Source organism: Rhineura floridana, chromosome 3 (assembly GCF_030035675.1).
Source record: "Rhineura floridana isolate rRhiFlo1 chromosome 3, rRhiFlo1.hap2, whole genome shotgun sequence".
NCBI classification, from domain to species: domain Eukaryota; kingdom Metazoa; phylum Chordata; class Lepidosauria; order Squamata; family Rhineuridae; genus Rhineura; species Rhineura floridana.
In genome coordinates, this window is record NC_084482.1 from 197,365,520 (window position 1) to 197,384,492 (window position 18,973).

General features: G+C 44.6%; 1 protein-coding gene across 3 annotated transcripts; it reads right to left on the reverse strand.

Annotated features, from left to right (window-relative positions):
* Positions 1-605: 605 nt before the first annotated feature.
* On the reverse strand, positions 606-18,121 carry LOC133381009 (zinc finger protein RFP-like). 3 transcript variants are annotated; one of them, XM_061619350.1, is made up of 8 exons: positions 17,582-18,121; positions 14,379-14,468; positions 11,187-11,417; positions 10,288-10,310; positions 8,067-8,182; positions 5,962-5,988; positions 4,990-5,016; positions 606-3,900 (listed from the first exon to the last, which is right to left on the reverse strand). In XM_061619350.1, exons 1-8 carry the CDS (start codon positions 17,993-17,995, stop codon positions 3,359-3,361), a joined length of 1,470 nt encoding a protein of 489 aa, XP_061475334.1. In that variant the 5' UTR covers positions 17,996-18,121; the 3' UTR covers positions 606-3,358. The 3 variants fall into 3 exon arrangements, with proteins under 3 accessions (XP_061475334.1, XP_061475337.1, XP_061475336.1); XM_061619353.1 differs by lacking the exon at positions 14,379-14,468; XM_061619352.1 differs by lacking the exon at positions 4,990-5,016.
* Positions 18,122-18,973: the final 852 nt, after the last annotated feature.

The window sequence follows — 18,973 nt, forward strand, 5'->3', positions numbered from 1 at the left end:
TGGGAGCGCCACGGATGCTGCCTTGAGTACCAATCAAAGGTGAAATATAAATGTGCTAAATAAACCTACCTCTCAGGGTTGCTGTGAGGATTAAATGTTCTTACGGGGAGGTCTCCTGTGAAAGTTGCATTGTGATGAATGGAAAACGGGGGTCTGGACAGGAGAAATTCTTCATGGATTGTGTCTTGGGGTAATAAATGGAAGGCAACTGGATTCTCTGCCTTGGGTATCAGAATATCTGGGTTGCCCCTGTACTGTTTATTTTATTTATTACATTTATACCCCGCCTTTCTTTTCATGCTAGAAACCCAAGGCGGTTTAGATATGGTTTCCAGGCAGCCTTCCATCCAGGCACTGACCAGACCTGACCCTGCTTAGCTTCAGCAGGGAGCTGACTTCATGTGCCTTCAGACCATATGAGACTGTTTTCTCATATTCTTCTCTTAGCATTCCTGCCAGGAGATTATACTTATCTCTTCATCCCCAAATAATGTTAACCTGGAAGCAAAACTCTTTTGGACAGCAATCTTTAGTCCCCCACAATAAGCACAACCAGAATGTGAGAAAAACATAAGTTAGACGGAAGAGAAAGGATTTTGCCAAGTGGACTTTATTTATGTTTCAGTAAAGAATGTGGCACTGTAAACAGCATGCCAATGATATTCAAGATAGGGCAGCGTGAATTCAATAAAGATATCTGCAAAGTCATTGCTAATTAAGGATCATCTCAAAGACAGAACAAGAACTAATATGATTTTACAGAGATTTTTTTAACATTCCCTATACTATGAAATGAGTACACTCACCACCACCCCTAGTTTGATCGTTCCCGTTCATTGTTTTCTGTCTTCTGCTGTCATGGAGGGCTCCTTCCTTATCTAGTCTTAACACATGACCTGGCTCCAAAGAGATATTACCAAAAACCTCCATATACCTGTCACTTCTGGGTTCTAGTTGCAGTTCTTAAGGGAGAACGATGATGTTGGACTACAACTTTCACAAAATTTTGCTACTGGGCCAAGTTCAAGGCTCTAGTTTTTGTGTACAAAGCCCTATATAGCTTGGGACCAGGATACCTGAAAGACAGTCTTATCCTTTATATAACCAGTCGATCACTGCGCTCTGCAGTCGAGGGCCTCCTGCAGATACCATCTTCTCAGGAAGTCTGTTTTGCACAAAATAGGAAACGAACGTTTAGTGTGGCAGCACCTACCCTGTGGAATTCCCTCCCCTTAAATATTAGACAGGCACCATCTCTTGAAGACCTTCCTCTTTCAACAAGCCTTTTAAGTTGAGACCTATCTCGGTCTGCGTCTGTGTTGGAATTGCTTTTTAATATGTTGTTAAATCTTCTTTTTTAAAAAATGTTTTTAATCTTTTTTTTAGAAGATGTTTTGAAAGCTTTTTAAAAATACGTTTTTAAATATGTTTTGTATTAATGTATTTTAAAGTCTGTTTTTATGATGTTTTAAAGTGTTTTTAGTGCTTTTGTTTGCCACCCTGGGCTCCTGCTGGAAGGGAGGGATATAAATCAAATAATAATAATTAAAAAAATAAAACATCATCTGGAGGGCCACAAATTGCCCTCCTTAGGTTGAGACAGATATGCCTCCCTCCCTCTTGTTGTAGTTCATTAGGTTCTGTGAATTAGTGTTATTTGCACTTTTGTACACCGCCCTGGAATCTTTCGATGAAGAGTGGTATAAAATATATCACATAAATAAATAGGAAAAGCTTTTGTTACATGTTTTTCACTCTGTGACATACCTCACATGTTCAACCATTTAAACATTTATTTTGCACTCAAGCCAGTTTAGGTAGTTTCTTTTTTAAAGTCAGGATATAGACAAGGGTAACTTTTATGGGTGTCTCAAGGCACAGCCAATCAGCACTCTACAGATTATACACAATCATACAGGGAGATGGAACGGACCTCATCACTGTCATAAGGTCCAGCCAATCAGCATTCTGTACAACAGGCTTCTCTTGGGCACAGGAAGAAGTAGTTGCTTCTGGTCTTGACTTGGCTTGCAAGTTTGAACATCTCTTATTTTATAAGTGGTGACTACAGATCCACAGTTGGCTCATCACTGATGTGCATGTCTATCTTATGCGTCAAAGTTCCCCAACTGTAGAGCAAGGGTGGTAATTGCAAGTAGTACCTCCAACAAAATGCTCCGGTGTTGAGTGTTCCTACTCAGTTTTCTAGTCACTCAGAAATGCCTTCTTCCATGATGCTCTGGTCACATCTACACCTTGAACATTTAAAACTGTAGTTTACCCCTCACAGAGCTACAAATCAGCACCTTCAACAAACTACAGTTCCCAGGATTCTTTGGGGGGAAGCCATGTGCTTTGAATGTACGGTGTGGATGTGACCTTTATTCCATTCTCCTCCAAAACCTTGTTTTCCAAGTCCCCCTCCCTTCTGAGCAGTCAGTCAGCATTCTGTAGCCACTGAATATGCACAACTCTCATTGGACTGTTTTGGTGCTCTACCCTTAGTAGGTTTCCTTCTAATGAAAAGTTTGCACTTCCGCAAACGTGGGGGTTCATGCAGGTCTTGTGATAGCTCCCTCTTCTGCATGGCTGGTTCCATCTGGGCTACTTAAGCAATCGCACTCATGCCTGAACATCGGAAATAGAAGGAATGATGATGCCCTCTCCCCAAATTAACTCAAGGGTGGGGGACGCTAGACAAGGATGACTCATGAATGGCAAAATTCTATAGACGGAGAGCATGAGCTGAAGTCACATGATATAGCAAGTATGGTGAAGCCCCGCAAGTCTGCAGCTGGTCAGTGGGATGCAGCTGCAAATCCCATGCAAGCCACCTTGCGCTCCATGGAAGAAAAGGGGATCATTAATAAATAGTCTGTTGTAGTTCGTTTACTTGTCTATTGTACTGCTTTTAGAGCCGTGCTATATGGCTTTTTTTTTAAGAGGACATGATTTTTCAAAGTCCTGAAGCTGTAGGGCAGGGCTGGGGGACTTGTGGTCCTCCAGATGTTGTCGAACCACAACTCCCATCACCCCCGACCACTGGCCATGCTGGCTGGGGCTGATGGGAGTTGGGAGTCCAACAACATTTGGAGGGCTAGAGGGATCCCCATCCCTGCTGAAGGGAGTCTCTAATCCTGCCTGTTTTATTTAAGATTTGACATTGGTCCTGTTTTCTTTCACTATCTGTGGACAATTGTTACAGGCTGTGACTAGGGACCAGAATCGCTGCTGGGAAACCATCAAGACCGCTTGCCCCTTGCCTGGCTGTCATGCAGCTACAGAGAAAGTGCTAGAATGTCACCTCCTTTCAAGATGGCAGCAGTTCTTTTAGCTGTGGGGGATTTCCCCTTTGAATTCAGCACTTCAGTCTGACCCCTCTCCACACCCGGAAAAAGGGGAGGATCTTCTCCCCAGAGAATGAGGCTGAATGGAAAGTGAAGATGAGGTCGTCTGAATCAACATCAGAAAACTCCACACGATCCTCGTCATAGCTGAGGGACACTCGGATCTTCCTGATCTTACGCCTAAAGATCAAAGGGGTCGGCTTTGGGGAGGTAAAGGCCAAGATTTGACAAGGTGAGGATAAGTCACGACTGTCACGGAATGACTTCCCCACAGCCCAGAACCCCTCCTCAGGACTTATGCGGACCTGCCCTTTCCTCCTAACAGACTCTCGTGCTATCCCCACAGCCCACCTTCCCAAATTTTCCTCTACCTCCACCTCCCACCAATGTCTTCCTGAAGTGAATCTCTCCTGGCCCAAGACACTCATCATAATGTCAAATCGTTCGGGGTTGTCAGGCACAGCTTGATATCTGCTTCCTCTTCTCACGCTCTTCAGGTCTTCAGACAGAATGAGGAAGGGATTTGCAGTGTCTGGATCCAGAGTGAAATTTACTGTTGAGAGGAAGAGCAAAGAAAATACAGAGGAGGCTGGACAGAGTCAGTGGAAAGAAAAGCCTCAGATACTACAGTGGGGATTGGAAAACCTTTTTTCAGCCCAAGGTCCACATTCCCTTCTGGCTCCATGTTAGTTGAGCAGTGGAAGGCTGAAGTACTTTGGACAGCTCCTTGAAACCACCTTGGACAGCTCCTTGAAAGTTCGGGCTAAAACCCGGAGTGGATTCCACTGCCCCACTGACATGGAGCCACCAGCTGCCACTGTGTGGTGGGTGAGGCCAAAGGCAAATGTGGGTAGGACAATGGATGTAGCTGTTGCCTTTATACAATAGAAGGTGGCTACATGCAAAAATCAGAAGTTTCTGCATACACACATACCTTTATCCAGTCATGCAAGGGGCATAATCACAGTTCAAGGATACAATCTAACCAGGCAAAAGCACTCTAGGAGGGTGCAGGGCATGGCCAGGGAGTGGTGAGAGTCCAGAGAGGTCCAGATAAAGACCTTGAGGGTTGCATTTGGGCCCTGGCCTTGGAGTGACTCATAAAACTTCTTTCTCTAGGCTCACCTTCGCCAACCTGGTGCCCTCCAAAGTGTTTTGGACTATAACTCCACCTGTCTCAGCCATTCCAGTCCTGCTGACTGGGGCACATGGGTGTTATAGTCTAAAGATATGGAGGGCACCAATTGCCCCACAACCTCAAGATATCTTTTGAATGTTTTGAACTACAATTCCCCTCAACCCTAACCACAGTGGAGGCTCCAGCTTTTTTTCTGGAACTGTCCAAGGTTCTGGAACATAACTCCCCATAGGTTTCAGCACTTTGGACAGCTCCAGGAAAACCCTGGAGTGGCTTCCACTGCCCCACTGACATGGAGCTACCAGCCATCACTGACTTTCCAGTCAGCAGGGCCAATGGTGGGGGATGATGGGAGTTGTAGTCCAACAACATCTGGAGGTCTGCAGGTTCTCCATCCCTGACCTAATGCAACCCAATTAGACTTCAATGCCGGGGTGCTGCTGAGCCTCCATTCCCCATCAAAAGTTTGTCCTGATTTTTTTTTAGTTCCATGCACAGAATTACCTTTGTATAATTCTTGATTCAAAGACTCTGTTATGCATAGGAAAGAATGACAAATAGGGTGAGACACCATTACACATATAGCAGTGTGCCATTTCTTGTTTTGAGAGGGAGGGAGAAGCCTCTCACAATAAACTAATTAAGATCATATTTAAATTGGGACTGCATTGATCCCATTACTAGGCTAATTAATCTTTGGGTTATCAAATGTGGTTTCCAAGATCAGGGAGGGACCCCTCTTGACCTGGTTGTTTCCACACTAGGTCTTCCCCCCCCCTTTTTGAAATTACCATCCTTTGTTCACTCATTCTTTATGAAGAATCCAGATGTTGCTGTTGCCAAATTATAACATTCCAGTGTTTTCTGTATTGCCCTCCCATTTTTTCTCAGTTTGATTGATTGCAGTTTGTTATGATAAAACCTAATTGCAGCACTGCCCAACCCAGTTTGGACAGGCAAAGCACTTTTGAGGCTTTTAAGGACTAATGTGACTTAATTCAAAGATTCTTGTCCACATATTCTCCCTGTTGTATTGTTTCCTGTTAAGGGTGTTTGAAGGATTAGTGATTAAATGCACCTTAATTAGTCAGTTTCTGTTCTCTATGCAGGTGGGGGTGTTAGGCTTCTCTCTCATACCCAGTGAAATAGTGCTGTTTCGCTATCAAAACAAGAACAGGACAAACTGAATATTTAAAACATCCAGCCCATGAAAAACAGAAGCTGACTTAGCAACAATCTCTAATTCTCTAGCCACACTAATCAGGAAGCAGTCAAGCAGGCAGAACTTGCAAGGAGGAAACTTTGACTTAATATTGCAAGGAACCTTTGCTGAACAGGAATTACTTGTGAGTAAACATTATAGAAAGATCCTGGCCATGTTTCAGTTGCAGAAAAGGAGAACAACAGCCATGCTCTAGTGTGGAAGCAAACTCAAGCAGCATCTTCCCATCAAAATTTTCATTCCCAGAAAACTACCTTTGTTCAGTGCTTCCTCCAGAGATTCTGTTATATGGAGAAAAGGATGACAAAATTAAATTTACTGTTGTATAGATAGCAATCTGTACTTCCATGTGAAAAAAAAGGAATTAAAAACCTCCCCAAAGTCTCACACCAAATTAAAATCAGCCTTGAAATTAAAAAGGATAAAGAATCTTGTGGCGTCTAGAAGACTAACACATTTATTTATCCTGGTTTAAGATTTTGTGGACTAGACCCCACAAAAATCTATGCCACAATAAATATATTTGCTAGAGTCCCATGGCAACGTAAATACTTTCTTGCTATTACTGCAATAGGGCCAACACAGCTATCTCTCTGGAGATCATTTAAATGGAGAATATTTTGCATGAATTGGTGTTTCGTGTTTAAATTTACTACGAGTAAAGAGCAATGAGATGGTAGGGAAGGAAAGCCAAAGGGATCCAGTGCCTCTTTTCAAGTCTTGTTGCTAGCTGGGGCTAGAAGGTTTTGGTGGTATGGTGATGGTTTTGTGTGTGCGTTAATCTATACTTTAAATGTGCAAGGAGAAACTGATATTGCCTCCATGTATCATTCACATGGTCACCAAAAGAAACATGATACAATAAAGAGATGGAAATGGGTACGGATAGTCTCTCCTCTTGTCTACGGGCCCCTCCAGGCATCCATTTTATTTTGCATACTTGATTATTTGGGCTCATGATGGCATCAGGGCAGTTATGTGCGATCCCTCTTTCAATCCTGTTTGCATCTGCAAACGTTTCAGGGAGGACATCCTGCTTTGCTTCCACTTGGTGCATGTCCTTCATGCTGAAATCCTGAAAACTTTTTATATTTTGTTTTGCCCACTTTTGTTGTGCTCATCAGTATAACTCCACCACTAATGCACTATTAATGACGTCTTGCAGAAAACACCCTCCCAAAAAACAAACACCAGTCTGGAGGGGCCCTAGGAAGAAAACAGATGGAAGCTTTGTCCAGATGGGATCTTTATGCATGGGCAGGAAGGGTGCTGTGGACGGATCATAAAGGGCAACTTCTGGAAATGTGGGAACTATTGTGGTTTCAGAAGGAATGCTGACCTTTCTTCATACAACCCCTCTTTGCCCCCAAAACCATTCGGCCATTTGAGTGTGTGTGGTTGACGTACACGAAAAGATAGCACAGAATTTACTTGTGAGGAAGCACCCCACTAGACTAGGTGGTGGGAAAGAAGAGCTACCCCCCTTTATCAGGGGATCATTCCTGGTTGGTGGATCTTTTGATGAGGAGATGTCAGGCCTGAGGCTTTGTAAGGGTCAAATGGATCAGCGGCAGAAGATGTAATCACAGGCAGCACCAGGCCAGGGAAACAAGGCCCAAGACAGGTGATATGAGGTTGGGAAGGCAAGAGGGTCTGTGGTGGTATTCAAAGCTAGTCTACTCAGAGTAGACCCATTATCGTTAATAGATGTCATTAACTTAGGGTCAAAAATTTCAGTGGGTCTACTCTGAGTAGGACTTAGTTGAATACAGCCTTGTGCTGTTAATTCTGTCTGACATGTTACTCAGACTGAAGAACACTGCTTGAAGTGAGCCGTTATTGGTTCCTCTGAGCACATGATCCTGGCCCGGAGTGCAGTTCCACCAGCTCTGGCCACCCTATCGGTGACACTGCAGATTAGCAGAGATTCTACTGGTAATACCTCAGGCAGCATAGAAAGTGAGGCATTTGGCTCTCCTTTAGTGCTGGGTTCAGGCCTCCCAGGTGCCTTACAAGAGAGCGACTTCCTCAACAGCAGGCTAACATCCTTCCTCAGAAACACAAATGATGGGGGATGAGAGTCTTCCTTCATCTGACCCACAGATCATTTTGTGAGGAAAGGGGGGCAGCTTGCCTTTAATGCAGGACCCCGCCTCCTCAAAAAATCCACCACGGGGAAATGGAACAAAAGGGATAGTAGCTCTTGAGACGTCAGTTCAGACATCTGAAAGGAACCACAGAAGGAAAACTCATTTCTTCCTTAACAAGGAGCTCTTTTCTTGCATCCAACCCAGAGCTGGGACCCTCTTCGAAGGCTGTATCCAGTGTCCCTCCCTGAGGTCCCCCTCACTTCCAGTACCTTTATATTTCTCCATAGCTTCTTCTAGAGCGGAATTAGTCTGAGAGTAAATCCTGAATTTCTCTTCCAGTCCTGGAGAAAGTTCCACCAGCTGCCTCACTTGCCCCTTCTCATATCTGGAGGGGTAGAAGGAAATGTCATGGGCCCTGACCAGGCAAGGTCCTCTGATGGACCCACTCCCTAGATAGAAGACATAGATCCACCCCCTGGCCCATCTCATGTGGAGCTGGGTCACTGGAGCTCCCACCTCCTCCCCTGAACCCCAAGGAGACACCTCTGCCCACCAGACTCCTGAGAGACCAGAGGAGATGTCTCCTCAGCTCGAAATCTCAAAGCCTAGAAAAGGATTAGGGAACCCTTTTGAGCCCAAGGGCTGCATTGCCTTCTAAACAACCTTCCAGGGGCCACATGCTGACAGTGGGCGGGGCCAAAGGCCAAAGTGGGCAGGGCAATACAGTAGGCCAGTTTCTACATCCACACACTGACACATCCCTCCCTCCAGACAAACAAGAGGCATTATCAGAGTTCAAGTATACATTTCAGCCAGACAAAAACACATTTGGGGTGTGAAGTAGAGCCAGGTGAAAGGTGTGGCCTGGAGAGAGGGGGTCCACCTAGGAAGAGTCACGGGGGGCAGATAGAGAGGCCCGAAGAGTTATGTTTGGGCTCCGGGCCCGAGGTTCCTATCAATGGCATGGAAGACTTCAACAGCAGCAGATACATCTTTCAGAGGGAGGGGCCTCTAGCCATGGAATATCTAACTCAGGCTAAAAAGCTCTGCCACTTGCGGACAATTTGTATATTCTGACTCAGCTGGAGGATCTCATACACCAATCCTGAAACCCACACCCAGGTCTCTCTCCAAGGTGCTGATCCTGAATTGCCTTACCTTCCTATCTGTCTGGAATATTTTGGGACTACTGACCTCCCCCTTGCTTGGGCCATCACCTATCTGTGATGGTGGGCATCCTTCTGGGTCAGGATAGGAAAGAAGAGTTAAAGAAAACTACTATTCACCCACTCTCCCATCCACCTGGAAACCTTATGGCCTGAACTGGCAAGCTGGGTACTTAGTCACAAGTAGATCTACTCACAGTTAGTGGCCCCATCACTATTCTTATCACTATTATTAAATGGATATTGCCTAATCTGTAATGAACTGAAAATTCTACAATGCTATAATGCATTATAGAAATGCATTATTTATTAGGATTGCTATATTATGTTTTGCAGTGGATATTGCCTAACCTGTAATGAACTGAAAATTCTACAATGCTATAATGCATTATAGAAATGCATTATTTATTAGGATTGCTATATTATGTTTTGCAGTGGTGGCTAGTGACTCCATGTCAGTGGGGCAATGGAATTCGCTCTGGGTTTTAATCCGAACTTTCAAGGGGCTGTCCAGGGTGCAGTTTGGACTAAAACCCGGAGCAGATTCCACTGCTCCACTGACATGGAGCCACCACTGATGTCTGGAAACAAATTGGTGTTTGACCAACGTGATTCCCCTATAGATGTTATTAAGACTTCAACTCCCTCCAGCTCCAGCCAGCTTGGCCAATGGACAGGGACAATGGGAGCTGTAGTTCAGCAACATCTGGAGAGTGAAAACAGGCTCTTTATTCCCTCTATATTAATTAGAAAATTAACAGAGAGGGAATAAAAAGCACATTTTTCAGAGGGCACCTTGTTGGCTACTCCTGTACTACAGCGTTTTCTAGGAATGATGCATTTTTTTAACCAGAGGTGACCGGATTATAATCTTTGTTGCTCTCCTCCGAACCCACTCCAGTTTGCCTATATCCTTCTTAAAGTGAGGTGTCCAGAACTTGACACTATACTCCAGGTCTGACTAGTGTAGAACTATTACTTTCTGAGACTTAAAAACGATGGAAATTTGTTGTTGCTGCTGCCACATCGCACTGCTAACTCTGCTTGTGATATTTTACTGTCCCAAGATCCTTTTCACATGTCCTAGTGCCCTACCAGGTATCTCCCACTCTAACCTGTGCATTTTATTTTATTTTGTCTAAATGCAGAACTCTGCATGTCTCTTCTGAATTTCATTGTGTTCATTTCAGCCCAAACGCTCCCCCACTCTAGGACATTCTTGACAGCATTAACAGAGAGTCGAAGTAGGCGGCCTATAAAGCCCTTCCAACTCTATGGCCCTACGATCCAAGGAAACAAAAGGGAGGGAGAAAGTGCCACTTACCTACTCAAGATATTTCTGATGTCCTGAAAGCACAGGAAGAGAAAGCGAGAGACAGAGAGAGTTGTGCTCGGCTGCACAAACAAAACACTAACCCAGTTGCTCTTTATTTAGTGGGGATTCTTTTTTTTCTCTTCCTCTTGAACTGCCATTCCCCAGATTCATGCCATCTTAATTTCTAGTCTCATGATTCAGGCAGACCTTCCTTCCTTGTGCAAGGATTTAGGAAGGGTCTTTATCTTAGCATGTAAAAAGCGAGAGCCAATTCCCTCTCTGGGAACTGCATTCCCTGTGTAGTTGTCACATCAGCGGTGGCTCCATGTCAGTGTGGCAGTGGAATCCGCTCTGAGATTTAGTCCAAACTTGCACAGAGTGGTCCAGGCTCCTTGGAAGTACAGTCTAAAACCCGGCGCAGATTCCACTGCCCCACTAACAACAAGCCACCAGCTGCCATGGTGTCACATGAACAATCTTCTCTTGAGGATTGATCTCATGGGGTGCAAATTCTGCCTACTGGAAGCAGGAGGGGCTGCATGTGAGAGCAGCGACTGACTGCTGGGTGTTTGTGACACCATGAAGTACTTTTCTTCCCACTCACTCACCCACCCACCCAAATCTCCTCATTGTTTTTTTTAGCTGAAAATCATTTTGTTTTTTTAAAGTGCTCTATGATTGTTTAAATGCAGAATCCTATAAAGTGTGCTTTAAACAATCATTAAAAAGGCACAGCCTATCAGAAGAATGGGAGATGAGGGAAAAAATCAAAGAAATCAGCATTTGCGTAACAGAGGCAGGGATATGTGTCATATGTGAAGGTGGACAGAACCTGGGCTTATCCTAGGGGGCAAATTATATGATCGTTCCTGTTTATACGTTTACATCTGGACCTGCCTCGGTCTCACCTGTGGGAACTCATTTTCAGGCTGCTGGCAGTTCCTCTCCACTTCTGTGATCAGGTTACTGAGGTGGGAGATCTCTTCAGAAAGTTTGGCGACATTTCCTCTCTGAATCTCTTCAATCTCTTTCTTCAGAGCTCCCAGCTTGGCCAGCCTGTGGAGCTCGATTTCCTCAAGGAAATTGTACATTCGCTCAAAGGCAGATGCGACCTTCTGCTTCTCCATTTCTAATTGTGTCTGGAGGGGAAACCCGTAGAAATTGACAGCGACAGGCGGTCATTACCAATGAATGAATGAATGAATCTTTATTTTTACCCCGCCCTTTTCCCAAAACTGGAACTTAGGGCGGCTTACAAATAAAAACTACACATAGGTAAAAAAACATACAAAAATATACAATTAAAATAGAATTAAACTATTCACGACATTAAAACCATGAAACATACACTTAAGATACTAAGACAATTTAAAACATTAAGAATACGACCATAGAACAATACAACAGACCTTATGAGGCCCTATCTTAAACATCTTCTAGTCCAAAAGCCTGCCAGAATAAAAAAAGTCTTTGCCTGCCGACAGAAGGATAGCAAGGAAGGGGCCATTCGTGCTTCCCTAGGAAGAGAGTTCCAGAACCTGGGGGCAGCCACCGAGAAGGCCCTATCTCGCGTCCCCACCAATCGCGCTTGCGAAGGTGTTGGTGTGATGTTCCTGTAAGTTAGCATATATGGTAAGTGCCGGTCTATTGGGTGATGTATGGTAATTGACTGAGAGAGAAAGGGGGAGTACATGGGTGAGAAGCTGAAGTGTGCTGGATGATGATTGGCTGAGTGGCTGGCTGGCTGAAGGTATAAATGGAGGTTTGTGAGTGATGAGAGGAGGTCGGGGGTCGGTTGGAAGGAGAGAGTTAGAGAGTTGAGAGAGAGAGGTTGTTGAGTGGGTTGGCAGAGTTCTGAGGGAAGTTTGGATTGGATTTGGCTGATATTTAAAGAGGATATATATATGAAACCAAACGCTTGTGAAACATTCTAAAAGTAATCTTGTTATTTCCTGTTATTAGTAAATAAATACTTATTTGGTTTACCAAAGGCCTGATCCTTGGCTGAGGAATATACAGATCAGAAGGGAGGGCAAGGTAATTACCAAGGCTGAACAGAAACAGTATCTAATGGTGGCAGCGGTGAAGGGAGGAATTGTAACAAGTCAAGTATCCAGAGCAACCCAGAGTTGTATGCTTTTTATATAAAGATACAAGGGGGTTGTATAAGCACTCAGTCGCAAAAGTAACCAGATAGAGAGAGATTCAGGCAAAGTCTCTGGGAGTATTGGTTACAGGACGTGACTGTGGTGTTGCCTAGCAGTGGGATCTAGTAAGATCTGTGCTAGAGCGGAGTGAGAAACCATATAAAGGACGGTCCTGACTGGTGGTGTCCCTGGTGGTGCCTAGTGAAAGGCAGTAGCCACAAGCAAGTGGGAACCTGACAGGGAGAGCCAGGGAAGGGCATCACAGTTGGGACTGAGAGAAGGGCCTCTCCTGAGGATCTCAATGCCTGGGCAGGCTCATATAGGGAGATACGGTCTGACAAATCACCAAGGCCTTCACAGCAGGAGGACATAAAAAGAGCCTGACTACTGCATCAGGCCAAAGGCCTATCTCATCCAGCATTCTTATTGCCCATAGTGGCCAGCTAGATGCCTACAGGGAGCCCACAAGTGGGACCATGAGCACAACAGCACTTTCCTTGCTGGTCATCCCCAGCAACTGGTATTAAGTGGCATATTACTTCTGAAACTAGGAGCCATCATGACTAGTAGCCATCATCAATAGTCTTATTCACCACGGATTTGTCTAATTCTCTTTAAAATGTATTTTATTTTATTAACAAGATTTATATGCCGCTTCAAACCTTCTGAGCGATTCACATAAAATAATATAACATTTTAAAGCTGTCTTTAAAGCTGTGGTAAGGCAGCCCAAAAGATTTTGCTGCTTAAGATGAATGACCAAATGGCACCGCCCTGCCCAAATGCCATATATAGAAGCCAACTGAATTGCCAGCTGAATCTTGCTTATTTGTGAATTTAGAACATTTATATCTTGCTTTATAGCCCTGAGAGGCTCTCAGAGCAGCTTACAAATTATTCTGACAACGAAAATCACTTTCTACTCCCTTTGATTCTGGAATTATTTGGCATTTCCTGCCCTCATCCACATAAGAAGAGTCCTGTTGGATCAGGCTAAAGGGCCACCTAGTCCAGCATCCTAGTCTCAGAGTGGCCCACCAGATGCCAATGGGAAGCTTGCAAGCAGGATGTGAGCGCAAGAGGACTCTCCCTACCTATGATTTCCAGCAACTGCTACTGAGAAGCATACTGCCTCCAACACTGGAGACAGAACACAGCCATCATCCTCCGCCTTCCTTGGTGGTGTTCTTTAATGTCTGCCTATACACAGTAAAACCCACTATTTCAAAGGTGGGACAGTGACCTATACTCCACCCACTTGATGGTAGCAAGCTAGCTTAAGGGTTAATCATGCACTGTTCTGTCCTCCAACAACTTGCCTTCACTCCCCTCCCCCTAGCTTCTACTGCCTCAGGTGGCCGCCTCCTAAAGGTAGGGCTGGCCCTGAGTTCAGCACTTGACGACTTGCTGCCCTATGTTGAACCCACTCTATTTGAAAATCATTTTATCTCCAGTATATGAAAACATTAAGTGGCTTTTGATTCCAGTTCTGAGGCTCAGATGCTAATTGCTCATCATCAACACTTGACTCTTCAGGCACCATTCGATGAAGGTGAAGGTGTGGACCACTTTAGAAACACCACAGTATAACATACATAGTTATACAGATGCTGGTTGGGGGCATGAAGAGTCTCCCAGCCAACAATCATCCTCAAAGTATATGAGCTAGACTTGTCCTCCAGATGTTTTAAATCACTGTTCTTCAACCTTGGGTCCCTAGATGTTCTTGGACTACAACTTCCACCATCCCCAGCCAGCTTGGCCACTGGTCAAGAGATCATGGGAGTTGTAATCCACCAACATCTGGGGACTCAAAGTTGAAGAACCGTTGAAGTATAACCCCCATCATCCCGGTTCATTGCCCATGCTGGCCAGGGCTGATGGGAGTTGTAGTCTAAAACATCTGGAGGGCACCACGTTGGGGAAGGCGATACTATAACAATAAGCACCTACCAGACATTCTTGACTTCTCAGCTCTTCAGCGAGTTTCTGATCCACAAGAATTTCTCTCTCTTTTTCCAAACATTTCAGCTCAGCTTTTTCCTGGCCAAGCACAAAGAAAGTGGAAAAAGAGGCTATTTCTATGGAAGATTGTTGATACCACTAATTAATTTCCTTAGAAAAACCATGTTTAATCTGATTGTATAGGACTAGCAACTTGCAGAGTGTTTACATTTTATCCTGGACAAATCAAGTAGCTCCAATGTGACGTGCCTTTCAATTCTTCTCTGTCTTGTCTGCTCAGATGGGTAAACACTACTACTACTACTAATAATAATTAGTATTAGTATTTATTTATTTATTGCATTTATATACCTTATAATAACAATAACAACAAAACAATACAAAACAACAACAACGATAATAACATCCCACCTTTCCTCCTTCCCCTCCCCATTTTATTCTCACAACAACCCTGAGAGTTAGGCTGAGAGATAGTGAATGGCCTATGGTCACCCAGTGAGCTTCATAGCTCAGTGGGCATTTCAACGCTGGTCTCCCCAGTCTGAGTCCAACACTCTAACCACTACACCACTGGCTCATACATTCATTAGGAATGTATGCTAAGCTAAACATTTTATTGACATGTTGCATCTTTTGTGTTGCACTTAAGTGGAGATGGAGGTACAATATGAATTGAGAGTGCAATTATATATCCATTATAAATACTAGTGTTACATTGAATATTCTCTCATTTCAGCTTTCACAAATGAGCATATGAAAGAAGAATGAATGCGGGGGGGATCACCCCAAATAGCAGGGGTTTTTTTAACACCGTGGATATGCATTACATGAATTATTCTGTTTTTCCTTTGAAATTTAACCAAGATTTGTGAATGGAAGGGAAGTTACATGTTTTCTTAACTGAGGCCAGAGAAACAATAGTAACCCTGCTATGATAACCAGAATAAAGTTGCAATCTTATACTCACTTATCTGGGAGTAAGCTCCATTGCACTCAATAGGACTTACCTCTGAGCAGATATGTATAGGATTGTGCTATAAATAGAAGTGTGATGTACTGAATGTTAGAAGCTGGTGATAAATAATGTTGACCTATGCCATAAGTACATAAAAAGAACCCTACTGGATCAGGCCAGTGGGCTGCTGTTCTCACACTGGGCAATCAGTGGCCAACCAATGTTTATTGGGAGTCTACCAGCAGGACAGGAGGGGTGTGGCCTGAGGAGACTCCCGAGAGCCAGATAGAAAGGCCTGGAGGGCCAGATTTGGCCCCCTGCCACTCCAACCAGTGTGGACCCCACACACACACCCCTATCTATCTCCTGAGATAGATCTTGACATTTATCTCCCTCATGCTTTATTGAAAGAACCTCTGTTTATTTAACAAAACCCAGCCTGCTTATATTTGCTATAATGGAACTACCTAAAGCAGCTGCCAAATTATCAGTTTAAAAAAACCCTTCCAAAGACATTTCCTGTTGAATCTAATTCAATTTTCCTGTTGAATCTAACTGCATTAAGAGCTTCAAATCACTTCCTTAGCAGACCAACCCCCCCCCCATTAAAGAATTAAAAAATAAATTTTGAGCAATGCTTCAGAGTGTCAGACTCTGACTGGGGAGAGCTGAGTCCTAATGCCCATTCACTATCTCTCGGCCAAACCCACCTCACAGGGGTGCGGTGAAGATAAAATGGGGAGGGGTGGGGGCCTGTGTGTGGCACCCTGAGAAGGCAGGATAGAAATGTAATAAATGAATAAATACATTGGGTGCAGCATGTTCATTTTAATGATGAATGAAGTGATAACATTAAGACTGATGCCATCATCAAACTTGGCTAGCTTCCTGCTGCTCTAAAACATTTAAATGGCACTGGTTCCTGAATAATCCTGGGAGGATCCCACTGTTTATAACACAGACATCCTTAGCTGTGGCAGCCATCTATTGAGGCTTGCCCTCTGCTTCCTCTTTACTGATGCACAAGGGGACACTTTCTCTTATCCCGTGACTTGTGGCAGTTCTCCCAAGATGGGAAAGTGGGGAAATGACCTCATGCCAGTGTGGTGAAATGGTTTGACCAGCCTTTTCCAACTTGGTGCCTCCAGATGTTTTGGACTACGGTTCCCATCAGCCCCATGTGCTGGCTGGGGCTGATGGCAGCTGTAATCAAAAACATACTGGGAGCACCAGGTTGGGAAAGGTCGTGTTAGAGCATCTGACTAGGACTGGGAAGATCCAGGTTCAAATCCGTACTCAGCCATTAAGCTCACTGGGTGACTTTGAGCCAGTCACTGTCAATCCAACCTACCTCACCAGGTTGTTGTGAGGATAGAAGATGGGAGAAGAACCACGTACACAGCCTTGAACTACGTGGAGGAAGCGTGGGATGTAAATGTAATAAAATATATATAAATGAGAGGGGTATGTTTAGCCTGGAGAAGAGATGATTAAGAGGCAATATGACAGCCATCTTCAAGCATATGAAGCCCTGCCACATAGATGATGGAGCACATTTGTTTTCTGCTGCTCCAGAACACCCGTCTCCAACCTGATGCCCTCCACAAGTACTGGACTTCAACTCCCATCATCCCTGACCATTGGCTATGCTGGCTGGGACTGATGGGAGTTATAAATCCCAAATATCTGGATCACACCAAGTTGGGGAAGGCTGCTCTGGAGGGCAGGACCCACATCAGTGAGTTCAAATGACAAGAAAGGGAGTTTCAACAATATATTTAGTATTGTCTACACGGACTGGCAGCAACTCTCCAGGGTCTCAGACAAGGAGTCTTTTCCCAGCCCTGCCTGGAGATGCTGGGGATTGAACCTGGAACCTTCTGCATGCAAGGCAGATGTTCTACCACTGAGCTACAGTCCTTCCCCAAACATTAGGAATAACCTTCTGACGGTAAGAGGCATTTTACTTGGGATCAGACTGCCTGGAAGGTGGCAGACTCTCTTTCACTGGACACTTTTAAGCAGAGGCTGGATGGCCACCTGGCAGGTATGCTGTAAGAATGGCTTTCCTGCAGCAGCAGGGGGTTGGACTATATGACCTTTGTGATCCCTTCCACCTTTTGGATCTAATTACGTATATTTTCATGCCATTATGCATCGGAGGGAATATACCCAGAAGCCTCCAAAGAAGAACAAAGTTCCTTCCCCATAGCCTTCCACTGTAGCAAATTCCTACCTCGCACAGTTGGGTGACCTCCTCTACGGGAATCACGCTGTGGTCTCGGTGCTCCTTGGATCTGTCGCACACCACGCAAATGGAGGCTTGATCATCCCTGCAGAAGAGTTTCAGGGGCTCCTGGTGCTTCTCGCACACTCCCCTCTGGCCTTCTGCTCTGTTTCCGTCTTCCAGTTTCCGGAGTATTTCTGTAATATTTGCCAGTTGCCAGTTTGGCCTAAAGTTCCTTTGCTGGATCATTTTCCTGCACTGAGGGCAAGAAATGCCTTTGTCAGGCTCCCCCCAATACTGGGCGAGGCAGGCCTGGCAGAAATTGTGCCCGCAGTCGATGATCACAGGCTCTTTGAAATATTCCAGGCAGATAGAGCACGTCGCTTCGTCGCAAAGCTCCCTAATGGGACCTTCCGTTTCCATGGCCGCCTCTCCCTGAAGCAGAAGACTAATCGCAGCCTTCTTTCCTTTCTGATTGCAAATCGTGACTTTGCATTTCCTTCCCCGGACCTGTCTCAGGACGGCGGAAGATCTTTGCTGAGCAGGAATCAGCGGCAGGAAAAGGGGGTGTGCCTTGTTTTGACGTTTCCCATTTGAGGGCGCTGTCACCAGAGGCCTGCTTCCACCGGTGCCTAGAGGGAAACGGTGAGAGATCCCCATCCGAAGCAGTCTTTCAAGGCATTATGAAGGCAGAGTTGTGTGCCCAACTGGACACCCAGTTCTAGATATTTGGACACAATGGACACATGACATTTAATAAATGAATCAAGAATGTAAAGTCAGAATGGATGCTCCCGGCGTGGGCTGAGGATGGGAGGGAGGGAGAGAGGGGGGGAGAAAACCGCCTTTACAGAAAGGAAAATCATTGCTCTTTTACTGCAAAACATAAAAATAAAATAACAGTTTCTTTTCAGACCTGTCAGATCCCAAAACCATTCTTTTGTGATCTTAGAGGATTCAGGCTGCAGTCCAATGCATATCTACTCAAAAGTAGTAGTCGGGTTCAATGGGACTTACTCCCAGGTAAATGTGTATTGGTTTGCAGCCTCAGTGTTTTCAGTTTTTATTGTGTGCTATGCCGTTTTTTTTAATGCCTTCTTTAAGTTACTGCAAAACAAAAACAAAAATCATCTCCAAATATATTTTTACAATACCCGAATGACTGGTTTTAACCCATTTTTTTAAATTCTGAAATTAGAGTTTTAGAGATTACTGTTATTTTGCTTTTTAATTCATGTGTTTACTGGTGGGTGGGCAGGCTAGTAAAATTTTTGCTAAGCCAGTAGGTTGTGTAAATGCATTGGCAAGGCTATATTACCTCCCTCTTTTTTAGTCGGAACCACTTTCACCTCAATCCAAATGTCAGGGTTTGTATGCGGTAGAGAGGCTTCCACGTGCAAG